This window comes from Phyllopteryx taeniolatus, chromosome 13 (genome assembly GCF_024500385.1).
Source record: "Phyllopteryx taeniolatus isolate TA_2022b chromosome 13, UOR_Ptae_1.2, whole genome shotgun sequence".
In the NCBI taxonomy this organism is placed as follows: domain Eukaryota; kingdom Metazoa; phylum Chordata; class Actinopteri; order Syngnathiformes; family Syngnathidae; genus Phyllopteryx; species Phyllopteryx taeniolatus.
This window is the reverse complement of record NC_084514.1, coordinates 6,438,118-6,451,836: the sequence shown is the minus strand read 5'-3', so window position 1 is coordinate 6,451,836 and position 13,719 is coordinate 6,438,118. Positions and strand designations below refer to the sequence as shown.

The 13,719-nt window shown below is 40.6% G+C and overlaps 1 protein-coding gene across 11 annotated transcripts in view; it reads right to left on the bottom strand.

Moving 5' to 3' along the window:
• The window catches only part of meis2a (Meis homeobox 2a), a 194,672-nt gene that overhangs the window by 23,887 nt on the left and 157,066 nt on the right, over nucleotides 1–13,719 (bottom strand). For all 11 annotated transcript variants that reach the window (XM_061794452.1, XM_061794451.1, XM_061794454.1 and 8 more), the window contains one exon: nucleotides 10,020–10,096. In XM_061794452.1, the coding sequence (XP_061650436.1) occupies nucleotides 10,020–10,096 (77 nt within the window). The remainder of the gene's footprint in view (nucleotides 1–10,019; nucleotides 10,097–13,719) is intronic.

Below are 13,719 nucleotides of genomic sequence, written 5' to 3'. Positions count from 1 at the left end.
AAATTTTAATTGATTTTTCTGTCTGTTTTGAAGTTAATATTATTGTAAAATAGTGAAATGTTCTGCCTGTGATTCCTATCTTTATTGTTATAAATGTTAAAGGACCAAAAAAGAATTAATTTTATTCATTATAATATTTTTACATTAATCGGACGATGCAACATTTGAAAATTCAAACTGAAAATTCAAACTGTGACCTGTGTTGTGCACACAAGAAATATTTGCAGCGGCAGACGTACAACTAGGAATCCAATGTATCCTCCAGGAATATTATTTTCCTTTTTATTGGGCTTCTTTTAATTTTGTGTGTCGAAACTGAAGCTAACAGAATATGTTTTGCGGTCACACATTTTTTTTTAGCTGTTCATAAATTATCTGGATCCAGATTCCAAAGTCAATTTGTCCTTCGTTCATATCGCAGGTTTATAAGTACCATAAAATGTATGTTAATTGCTGTCTATGGCCTTTCACGTTGTACTGTTAGCATTAAGCTAGCTGACTTTCGTTTGACAACATTAAGCTTTATAATTGAACAGTTTGATGATTAGTTCTCTTTAGGTTTAGGTGTCAGAATCATAAAGTACATCTCAACTGGGAGTTATAAGCACATGTGGATTAGATTTTTGTCTCCCATAGCTGCTTAAGCTTTTGTCCCTCCGCTTTCCCGTACTGTTATTGTGTAGGGCCCTGGAGACTGAATAAATTACGGTACAGTTTACACAGTTCGCTTGGCCAGCTTTCGTTCTGTCCACATACAAAGACTATATATTTTTAAAACCAAAGTAGCATACTAAAATGACGTGGTATCGTTTCATTTTTGATGTTAAGGTATGGTGGTACTTTTCTGGTACCGGTATACTGTGCAACCCTGCCACACCAAAATTCCTCCAAATCTGTTCACAAATGTTAAAGGTATGTGTATGTTAGAAAGGGTTTTCTGGATACAGATCAAAATTGGTAAATGTGGCCTTAGGTGAAACCAACGCCCTGCACCAACACTCATCCAAAAATGAAGCTCCACATCCAATCTCATCCAAAGATCAGAATCAAGAGTTAATCCAAATTCATCTTTTCAATTCTTGAATTACTGTATGTCCTTGTTACGATGATTACCTTGGTCATGATCGTGCTAACAAAAACAAAAAGGAAAAAAGTCAATTCAACTACACACCAAAATTAACCCAAATCTTGTCACATTTTTTTAGTTACCCTGGTAACAAGGTTTCACAAATTTTGCAATAGATTCCTTACTGTTTTCTATAAGAAATCCAACTAAATTCTCACAAGAACAGGCTCAAAGGAAACATAAGCGGAGTGCCATAACTATTTGGTTAAAGCAACATGTTTTGTTATGATTGTCGACTCACACAGCTGTTGTGTAACCATGCCGTGTTGTGACCCGAGAGTCTGATAAAGTGGGAGCGGGTATCATTAATCACGTCGCACGTATGCTTGGCAAAAAGCACCCATCAACACAGCAGTGCACATTAGCATCAGCTGTTTAACGGCTGCGAACTGAAAAAAGGATGACGACAACTGCTCAACTAAATCCAAAAATGTTCACTCGCCTCGCAATCTGCCAGTAGTGGAAATTAACGTTTTCCAGCCGCCCTCCAGACGCGACTATTATTTGCGCATCAAGAAATCAGCCAGATCAAATGAATTTAGCGGGTAGGTAGTGGTGGTGTGGGGGGGCTGACACTTGGGATCTGACAACAGAGTCAATTCGGCTAATTAACTGCCAATTAGCGCTCCCTAAATGAGAGGGATCATGATGCCTGTGTTGGCATCGCCACACACTCAACCAACCTCCCCCCACCGCCTCTTGCTCGCTCGCTGTATCCCAATCACACACACACACACACACACACGGCGGCGGTATATTTAGAAAGCCAGCGGCGCAACATGGCCACCAAAAGAAGTCCCAGGTTGCAGCCCAAAAAAGATGCTGACATTTCCATCTGGGTCAGAGTTACGATGGATGAAAACGGGAAGAGATGGGAAAAGTCGGATGTCGAGGAACGCTCGGGAAGCTTTAATATCGTCAAAGAATTTGGGGGAAATGAGAGGCCAGTGGCTCTTGCTTCGTCATTTTATGATACATTTGGAAAATATGACTTATATACTTGTTGCCCGCCAAACCCAAAAGGATCATAAAAATACGAACATAAAAGTCAGCGGTCGTACGTTTCTTATTGGCCGGAGACGGCAGTTTGGAAAATGCTCTGCGCAGTGAGAGGAACACGTTGTTGGCTTTGTTGTGACTTTTTCTTGGACGCGTAACCTGCAAACAAATATGCGCACCGCTGGAATAGAACGTTGACCCTCAAGTTCAACCTGAGTGCAGCTGTGCTGCAGACAAAATCAAATATGGGAGTCAGTGTTGGTTAAACTGGATTCCAATGCATTGTTTACACATGAGAATTGGAGTTGGAAATTGAAGCCCTATACAACTATTAAGGTGCATGGAGCAACATGAACGTCAAATATCTAATGCAAGACTCCACACAGTTAGCCTAATAGCATAATTACCTAGGTAGTTATTAAATTATGATCACATCAATACAGAATACAAATGTGGTTAGTAAAAATTTGTTTTTTTTCTTTATGTCTGTGTGGAGTCTCAGTCATCCAGGTCGTGGTAATCTGCAAAGGTTGAAACGAGCCATCTACACTCTTCTTGTTTGTTGAATTTGTAGCGTTTAAAAATGACTTTGGCAATTATGCTATTCGGAAGACTATTTGTATTTCTTTCGATATATGTGGACTTTGGGTGACAGAACTATTTAATGAAATTCATTTCATATGATGAAAACACCATTCAATAATTGCAAAAATATATAATACATTTTAAATTTGAATTTGTGTTGGAGAATTATTTTGTAAACAATTTCAACAAAAAAAAATCAATACAATGAAAGCACTATTTTTTATACAATTGTTTTTGATGCCAATTAAAAGAATAAAAAAAAGTTTGTTTTATTATATTAAAACAATATTTTACTTAAAAATATTTTTATACCACACTTTATGATATAAAATATGAATTCTTAAAATTTATTTTTATAATAATAAGTATGATTAATTCTATTAAAAGTATAGTTAAAATGATTTAGAAAAAATAGAATGATAAAAATAATAAAAATAAATAAATATATATATATATATATATAAAAATATTTTCCTATGAAATCCTACTAAATTCTCAACAGAAAAGTTTTGTTTCCTGTTTGTTTGCTTTATGCATTTTCTCACTTTTGCACCTGCCTTCAGGACGCCCCATAGACACTATGCAGTCGTTGGCTCATGCCACTCATATAGCCAGCTGATTGATCATTTAACAACAACAATAATAATAATCATCATCATCATCAGTGTACTATGCCCTCCCCGGTGTGAATGGTTGCAGATCTTGCAGCTATTTGACGTCATCAGTGGGCACAGGCCGTCTGGCGCCGTCGTCTGGCGGATATCCTTCCCTTATCATGTGACCTGTGCTCCGACACGGGGCAAAGGTTGGCCGAGAGCCGCCCCTGTGTCTTAATAACTCACTCATTGTATTCCTTTCTGCCGCTAATTAGAGCCTCCCTCTCTCTCGTGTGTGTGTGTGTGTGTGTGTTTGTGTGCGTGTTCGTGTGTGTGTGTGTGTGTTTGGCATGTGTGTATTCCCCCCTGGGCTGTAGAGACGAGCCAGAGGAGTAAAAATAGAGTGTGGCTTAGTGCCCTCTTTATTGTTATTAGTGCTCCATTGGCACAGCAGTCCGTCATCATATATGCCAAGAAGTGACATATTCTCTCTTTCTGGCTGCCTGTGAAGAGGAGGGAATAATGAGCGGCCGATTTCCTGCCTTTCTTTCAGCCGTCTTTCTCTCGCCGTCGTCTCGTGTGTTTATACGATAGCTGCGTCGCCGTGGTGGTAAATAAAGGCGGGATATCTTGCTGGGTCCGATGCCGAAGCTCCTGTCAGGCTCCATTTAGCTCCAAATGATGGCCTGCCAATGTCTCCAGAGACGGCATCCTACTAGCTAGAAGCGTCACCTGGTCGTCTCCCAATCTCTGTCAGACCTCCGCCAGGACCCAACAATTCGAAACAAAAAAATCCTGGCATAAATCTTTCCTACATCACCAAATTGGTGAAATCCTCATTGCATCACCTAACTAACAAATGGGCAAACAGTGATGGAAATTGCCATTGTTTTCTTTTTCTGTAGTAGATTATTTAAGCTCTCTGGGAAGGCAGGACCAAAAAACATGGTAACGCTCCCGAATATAACCATTAACATAGCGGCAACAACAACAATCACAGAGGAAGAGGCGCTACTTTTAAGTGGTATTGTGTCGGAAAAAAAAAGAACAAAAAGAAAAAAACTGTGTTGTGTCGTCCCCAGGTGCCTCAGAATCAGTGTCACATTACACGGAAGACATCCCAAAAAAAAATCAAATATGCAAGACTTTTCATTTTGGCGTCATAAGGCTTCACCAGCAAATCAGTGATCGTGGATTATGTCACACTACAAGGAGTTTTGTTGTTCCCGACGAAATATGTCAGGCCCAATCTAGAAAATTGACTGTGATAGCAAATTGGGCCAATAACCATGCTAAAATCTTGTAGTCTTATCGAGGCATAATGTATTTAGATCTGAAAGCATGGGGGTAGAAAAAAATCCAGTCGGCCACCCTGCCGCCTTTTTAGATATCATGCTAACTAATTAACAAACCTCACTGGTAACTTTTTTTTTTTTCCTCCGTAGAGTACTAAGAGTACTTCAAAATAACATCCAGACATTTTAATCTGGAGCCCCACTCCAATCAAAAGTGGTTTCCTCCCTGCTAATCAATAAACAGCGATGAAAACATTTGTATATACTGTAATTTCTCATGTATAATGCACACCCATGTATAATACGCATCCCCCAAAGTGGACCTCAAAATTCTGGAAAACCCTTCTACCTATGTATAATGCATTTTTACAATGCATGAGTTTGCTTCTACCCGTATGATCAAAACATACATTTTTAAAATAATTATTCTGAAGCATTTTATTTAAGCACACAATAATTTATTTTTATTTACTTGCTCTTATTTTGAAATTCACAGCCCTACTTTTATTTAGTAAAAGAAAAAACACACAGTTGTGCTAATATGTTTGATTACCCGGGCAGAATTTGTAAGCTGCATTATCATCAAACAAAACATAACCATAAAGAAATTAATGATGGTTGTTGTTCAGTCATGAGTCATATTTAAAAAAAAAACAATATTTCACAAATTCTGCCAGAGTATGTAAATTTATGAGCACAACTGTACATATGCAGTTATATGTACCCGTCATATTAAAATGAAAGTGTACACCGTTCTCATCTCTAGGTGGCAGTGGCATATTGAAACGAACGTGTACCGCTTTTTCATAACCTCTAGATGGCGGCATACATTTATAAAATGGGAAAGTTTTTTTCCATTTTCCCCTATACCTATGTATAATGCGCACCATTGATTTTGGAGATTTTTGGAGGGGAAAAAATGCGCATTATACACTAGAAATTACAGTACTTATAAATGTGAACAAAATTCCTTGAGCTGCATCTTATTCGAAAGCCAGACCACATATTAATAAAGCTTTTCGAATAAAAATGGAGAGGAACGAAAACAATTTCCTTGGGGGAGGTAACTAAGGGTGCACTATGCACTTACGATACCTCTGCAAATAGCAGAAGAGGTCACAATGACACATTAGAAAAAACATGTACACAGAGTATGCACACATCGGGTACCATTAAAAGGACAACTAAATAGCGGCGGAATAGTGGACTTTAACCTTTTACCGTGTTCTTTATTAACAGTGGCTGACTAATGCATTCAGGTGAGGCTGTTAGCTAATGATGCGGACTGGAGATAGCGGCTATAGGAGATGGACTCAAGGTTTTAAAGCGGTTGTTTTGGGTGCATGTAGGTGAGCTGCAGGTAGAAAAGGGAGGACGGTTTGACGGGGTAGGAGGGGACCAACTGCAACACAGGGCAGCCTTGTGCAGTCGCCCGACCACAATTGTGGCGGAGGACAAAGCCCTGATTCAGCACATCCTTTCCCCCACAGGGGAGAGCGCTGGAAACCCAAGACAGCGGCCATACAGCCCGACGCCCACCCCCCTCCTCGACTAACCACCACCACTACCAATCATCTGTCTCACTGGCTGCATCTCTATCTGTCTTTGGCCCGTCACGTTGGCAGCGGCCACGCATCAAAGGCAAAGACAGAACAATGCGAGGGCCTTGCCAGGAATTTGAAGAGCTTTTATTTTTAACAGGAATTTCGGACGGCAGCGGTGTGTCATGTCCCAGGCTAAACGGGTATCTCAGCTTGGAAAGAAAAAACACAGGCGGGAGAATAAAAAAAGATATTTCAACACAGCTAAAGGATCGAGGTATGAAACAGTTCTCCCCTAAAAATGAAGGTAGCGTCTGCAAACTTTCCAAGAGTTTTATTTTTTCTATTTCATTCATTTAAACAACAATGCGACGTAAAAATGATATTCGAGTACATGAAAATTCCGAAATACGATGATGTAATATACATGCCAGGCCAGTAGTTGGCGATGTCACTTCATAAATAAACAAAACCAGCAACTGCTTATCTTCCCGGATATTATTCGGAAAAATGTATCTTGCATGAACTACATTGACGTATGTATGGGTTGAACATTCCTGCTGATCATTGAACCATTGTGTTGAAAACAAATGTCGCCACACACCTAATTATCTGAATGCTTGGAGCTGCAACAGATGTGGCAATTTCAGATTTTAACCTATTCTGGATGGGTCGGGAACATATTCAACTCTTTTTCAACAGGGTTTCTCCCTGTTCACCACTTGGCCAGCAGTTTCCACCCATTTGAAATGCAGTCAAATAATCACCGTGACTAAGCTTATCTCATGACTGTATGTTTTTTTTTTTTTTTTTTTTTTTTGCAAATATGGCACCATGACCACTGTTAAGAAAGGCACCGTTTTCCAAAGTCTATCTTTGTCTATTTCCCCACTCCTGCTGTATTAATCACCATGACACAGGCGAGGCGACTCAATTTTCTGCTCCCGTAGGTAAGGCGCGCGTCATGGCAGGGTAGGCTCTGAGACGGCTGGTGTTAGCCATGAAAACAGGCAGCTAATCTTTGCTTACCGGTGTAATTGAAATGCTATCCACACTGTAGGGTGCATTAAAGTCTGATAACAGCGGTTCCTGTGGCCAATTTAAGTAGCTTGGCTCGGAGGGGGAATAAAGCAGAAGGGTGAGGGAGGAATGGGAGGTGGTGAAGGTGGTGGTGGGGGGGGTTGTGATAGATAAGGCTGACAAACCAGGCTAATTCTGCAGGCATGTTTCTCATTGTGGTCCAAGAAAAATGAGACGAAGAGAAAAAATGAATCAGAGAGGGGAAAAAAAAAAATAAATCAATTGACCCTCGGGTGGCTTGTCGGCCCGCGCGCCTGATAAACCTAAAAGCTTCGTTAATGTGGGCCCGCCTGTACCCGGCAGATAGAGCACTTTGTAAATGAACCCGCTTTGATAAATATATTAAGGAAAGCTGCGAATAAAAGGCGCAGACTTGTCATTTGTAAATAGAACCCCCCGCAACACGGAATTAGAATGATAAAATGGGGTTCCATATAATTAAGTTTGTGTAAGACCTGAAATCCGTGCAAATACCTTCCTGGCGTGCTGAAAGGAGCCTGTCACTTCAATTAATCTGAACATCACCCTGAGAATGTACGGAACCAAATTAAGCCGCAGATAAAACCGGGGCTAGTATTTTGATAAGTAATTCCTGTATCATTTCTTTGCTTCTGTGATCATTTTATTTAATCCACCACCCCCAGTTATGTGCTAAGCCGTCTACAAAGGCCTCACTGGCCTGGCCACCGCCACCTTAATCCCACCGTATAGCTGCCGTAAACCGGGGAGGGGGCGGCTGGCGCTTTTTGTGTGGGGGCACCGGTGGTGGAGCTTGGTATGGGATTTTTCGATGGCAAGGGTGGGCAAAAAGGGGGCGGGGGTGGAGATTGGTGGAGTGCTTGTGGGTGTGGGGGCTGCAGGGGTAGCTTATTATCTCCCTTAAATAGATCCCAGTCAATACATGTGTATCAAGCCACAAAGAGGCGCTGACTTAAGCGATAACCGGAACATCCTGGTAGCTCACACATAATAATATTATAAAGTGTGTGTGTTTATTCGTGTGTGTGTTTGTGTGTGTGTATTTGGTAGGAGGGATGCACATAAATGGTTTACACACTTTAGAAAAGGGGTGGGGTCAACCTATCGGGGACAGAGAAACCTTCCTATAGGGGTCCATTTCCACCATACTTAATGCATACAGTATTTGGATTGTATTTAGTACTGCTACAATCATTCAAAAGCAATAGGACTACTGTATACAAACGTTGTAAACAGGAGCAACTAGCTAGCCTTGTTAGCTGTTGCTGGCTAAGCCTGCAAGCGCTACAGATACATTAGCATTTTGCTTAGTGCGATAAATAACAGCACACATTTATTTTATGACTAGCAGAATCCTTACTTTGGAGCAGACGATGGTAAGTCTGTTGATTTTTGAGGGATTCAACTGACTATGCGGATGACCAAATACAGTAGTTTTATCCTGATCAGCAATTTTAAGGAGAAAGTCTGTTCCTGTAAAACTTGATTGTATTATGTTTAGGATTACTTTTTTTTTTTTTTTTTTTTTTAAAGCACAAGGCCTAAACAAATATTGCAAACAGGTGCGATTAACTGGCTTTGTTACCTTAGTTGACAAAGCTTGCTGGCGCCATGGATATTAACTAGGCCTCACATTATTGATTTAATGAATTTTGTATAGTGAACAAATACATTATATCCTAACATGACGCAGAAATTTTTTTTGTGTATGTCAACTTTTGATGTATTGAACTGACTATGCTGACTTAGCTTTATCCAGATCAACAGCATTAAGGGGAAACACTGTTCCTGTAAAGCTGATGCGTTATGTTACGTTACGTTATGTAAAGATATGTTTCTGTAAAGCTGACACGCTCTATGCTTTACTTTTGCGATCATTCAAATACAAAACTTGCAATCATAAGCACTTAGCTAGCCTCAATAGCTTAGCTGCTAACACCACAGATTGCAAAAAGCCTCACATCAGTAGAGTAACCTCGGCATTTTGTTCGACAAGGTAACGACACGGATACGACACAGCTTGACTGTGACTGCTGATTTTTGAGGGATTCTATTGACTATGGAGATGACCACATAGCTTTATCGAGATCAGAGGAATGAAGGTGCAAAAGGGTTCCTGTAAAGCTGGCTAGTTCTCAACTCCCTATCATGGTCAGTCAAAAGCAAGCAAGAGACCAGTACAAATGTTGCAACCAGTTAGCCTAATTAGTTTAGGTGCCAGCCCCACGGATAGTAACTCAAATGAGCAAAACAGGTCCTGTAAAGCTGGCTGGCTCTCTATTTACTATTACAATCATCCGAATACATAAAGTCCGTTGCAATCACGACGTAGCCTTCTTAGCATAGGTGGTTAAATTTGCTAATGCCAGAGATTATAACTAGGCCTTCTATTGGTATCATAAATTGAGCATTTTGGTTGACAAGCTACAACAGCATAACATGGAGCAAACAAAAGTGTGCCTGTTGATTTGTGAGGGATTCAACTTATTATGAAGATGACCAAATAGCTTCAGCCAGAGTTTGCATTTATCTGGATTAATTTGTCAGTTCTAGTGCAGGTGCACCAAGTACATCTTTGAATCATAATTACCTTGTAAAAGAGCAAAGAATATATCAAAAAAACAAAACAAAAACAAAAAAACTGGTGCATCGTGATTGGCCAGTCAGCATTCCGGGTGAATTTTACGGCAGGCCACATCAAATATTCTGCCGGGCCGTATATAACTCTATATGACCCATGTACATATATGAGCCTGTAGATTCCCTCCCCCGCTGCTTGAGAAGAATGAGGCAGCTGGAGGTTGAAATGTGGACTCACCAGTTATTTACTTGTAAGATGGTGAGGCCCGTGTCTTGGGCTAGCTGCTTCTTCTGCTCTTCAGACGGGTACGGGTGCTGTGGGAGACAAAACACACACTCATTAGCTTCATAAATATCGTCAGGCATGCAACAGTCTGAAATTCCTTGCGGTTTGCCAGTTGCTTTCGACATTTTTTTCCCATGTTGGCTGCATTGCACAGCACCTCCACCGTGACATGCACCCAACCACGCTGCTCCCTCTGCACGGTATAGACAGGGGCGGCAAGCATGGGTCCGCCCATCCATTAACGCAAACACACAGACACACATACAATTGAGCTTAACCTGTCAGAGCTGGCCAAACAAGTTTGTCAAAACCGTCAACCTCACTGATCTCTCCCCCCCCCTTCAATACCACCCTCACACAAACAATGTATAGACTCGACATGTATGTACATAGTCAAGATTTCGTTGGTGCACCTAGATGCAGAACAATCCAAAATGCAAAATTCATTGATAAATCGATGTTAAATAACGCACTGTCACTAAAATTCAATGGTGTTTTTCCTGGCCTATCCTTGTGTCAGTTTCCTGAAAATCAGTTCAGTAGTTTTTGCTATTATCGTAACTAACCAATTAACAAATGATAATAACAAATTAGTCCTTTAGTGGAGATAATGAGTGATTTCAAAAAATATATATAAATAAATAAATAAAGATCTCCACCCGTGTTACTGATGGTTTAGTGGTACATTCGTGTGACTTTGGTGCAGGGAGCATGGGTTCAGCTCCCACTCAGTGACAGTGTGAATGTGAGAGTGAATGGTTGGTCGTCTCTATATGTGCCCCGAGATTGAGTGGCGACCATTTCAGGGTGTAGACCACCATTTGCCTGAAGTCAGCTGGGATAAGTTCCACCTCCCCGTGACTCTGAACAGGATTAAGCGGTATAGAAAATGGATGGATGGTTGAATCTGCACCAAAATGTAATGATATATTCCTTTTATCATTTCATGAAAATCAGTACAGCAGTTTTCTGTGAGCTTGTTAACAAATGATCAAACTGTAAGTAGTTTTGTGGCAGTATGGGGGAAATCATTCTTAATCTGGAGCTGCACCAAAATTTAATGGAGTTTTCATTGGCTCATGTGCCACCTTTCCACGAAGTTTCAATAAAATCAGTTCAGTGGTTTTAACGTGATGTTGCCAAGTAACAAACTGTGGAAAATAATGCAGGAAAATGAATCTGCTCTTCTTTTCATGCAATCCTGCTAGGTAACAAAGAAGGTTGATGAAAACACAAAACTAAACAAATATGTTTATACTGTTGCTTGTGAGGGTGCTTTCATTCCGTCAACACAATGCGGCCGAGATGTTTCCACCTAAGGACACGAGGCCGCGATGACGCCAATCATGTCGGCTCCGATGGAGGCAAGGTAGGCCAACGACGTACACTGTACATGGCGGGCCTTGGGCTGCTTGGCTATGAAGCACGACAAAACAACGGTGACTGCCACTGACAGATGTCTTTACGGGCCACATTAGGAGCTGGGCGCACGCAAACGAAACAAATGATAAACTGTGTGTCTGCACGGACGCAAACACAGCAGAAGTGCACACGGACACGTAGAAATATTCATAGAGTTGACACCTGCAAATCAGCACACACAAGAATTCCTTTTAAAAGATGACACTCGATTTTCAGGTGGTTTCAAGCACCATTAACATTCTTCCCCTTCAAAGAAAACACCTACACGTCTTACTCTTCTTTCCCCCCCTCTAGCTACTTTCCCTTGCACGCCCATATCAAAAGCAGATTAGCGCAGGAGTGCCTGCTAAATTAATTCAATTGTATGTTTGTATTGATTGATTTTGTGCTAAAATAATACACTGAGAAAACAGAAGTAGGATGGGGGTGGGGGGGAGAATGTATCTTTTGCGCGACCCTGTTAACTAACAAACCTCTTCTTCTTCGTTTTGCCTGTTGAAACACACTCTTATTTGATCAAAGCATGAAAAAAAATGCTTTGAAGAATGCGCTCAATTAGCAGCGAAACCTCACTGTATTGGCCAAATAATGACTCCTGTCTGCACGGAAGGATTAATCTAATGTGTCGTCCTTGCTGATATGTGAAATGACCGACAGCGTAATACAAAATAGGCTTTTTGATTGCGGGGTGTTGACAAGTCTTTGGCTTGGCAGACGAGCGACTTTATTGACTTACGTACGAGCATACATGCACGTCTATATCTGTGTCTGTGTGTGTGCACGCGCAAGCATGCGCTGATGAGTATAAACATGACAGAGAAATGCCACTTAAACACCATATCGTGCATGGGTGTTTGTTTGAGTTTAACATGTTTACCGATTTAAACCCGTTTAGATTTAAGTGGAAAAGTATAAAACAAAGTCAAGCACTAGTATATTATGTTTGTGAAAACTCCTTGTAACAATCACACTCCAAAATATAACTCCACACTGCCACAAATTGCTCAATTTGTCACAAAAATGCAACATTTTGACCATTTTTATGCATAGACAAACAGTTAAGTAAACTTGATTCATTTATCTCTGGTTGTCTCATTTTATGACGCAACTTCCGGTTTAGGGCGTGTCGGCGTTTTCCCATTGACTCTCTTTAAAGGTTTGACATGCGCAGTCGGTCCTCATGAAATATAAACTCTATTGCTGAGGTACAGTTGGTAGCATTGGGTTCCAGCACCCTTTAATGTTAAACCCCACCCCCATCAAGTTACTGTAAAAAGGGGTTTGGTAATGAAAAGAATGCTATATCTCCACATTATTTTTTTTATTTTTACATATGACGATTTGACATTTTGGTACAGATTTTTAGCAAGAATCACGGATGTTGAGGCAAATTTGTTTTCGAGGCCCACATAAACTGATGTGGTGGGCCGGATATGGTCCCGAGACCTTGAGTTTGACACCTGTGGCCTAAAATGTTAAATTTTGTTACGGGAAAGCTAGATTGTGATGTAAAATGGCCTAATATGACCATAAAATGCAAAAATAAACTTTTTAACGTGACCCAAGAAACATGTAAGCAATCTACTAAAATGTATACATTTTGTTTGTAATCCTATTAAATTGTTGTCACAGTCTGTAAAAGGCAATTTGAAGGTAAATAAAATGCAGGGAAGACTTGGGAATGGAAAAACATGCATGAGCTAAAAAATGAAAAGTATCATATGTGATTGTTTTCGACTCCAGAAATTCACTTTTTGTACGTCTTGTTTGGTATGTTTTTGTATGTATTTGTCTGTCTACTCAATTTTCGTAGCTGCGAAAATCCGGGACTGTGCAGGTGAGATGAATGCTTAGGAATGAAAACCACGCATTCATTTGGTAGAAGGCTATCGTATGTTTCATGCTCAATGTATTCACTTCTTTTTGTACGACGCGCCAGTAAATTCTCATAACAGGTTAAATGAAGGAATTGGAGGGTAAATAAACAACAAGCTTGGTTGCTTGACAATGAGGAAAATTAACTGCCAGGAGAAGAGGTGGGATGAGTATGTGCGTGTGTGCAACAACATGTAACGGCAGTGAAGCCTACTTTTGCTATACTCCCTCCCTTCCACCATCACTTGTGTGCTTCTCTGTGTTTTCACATTAGCTTTGACCTCGGTCAAACTCACACCCTCCTCTTCCACGCACACACACACACACACACACGCACAAATGAGCAGAAGACAAA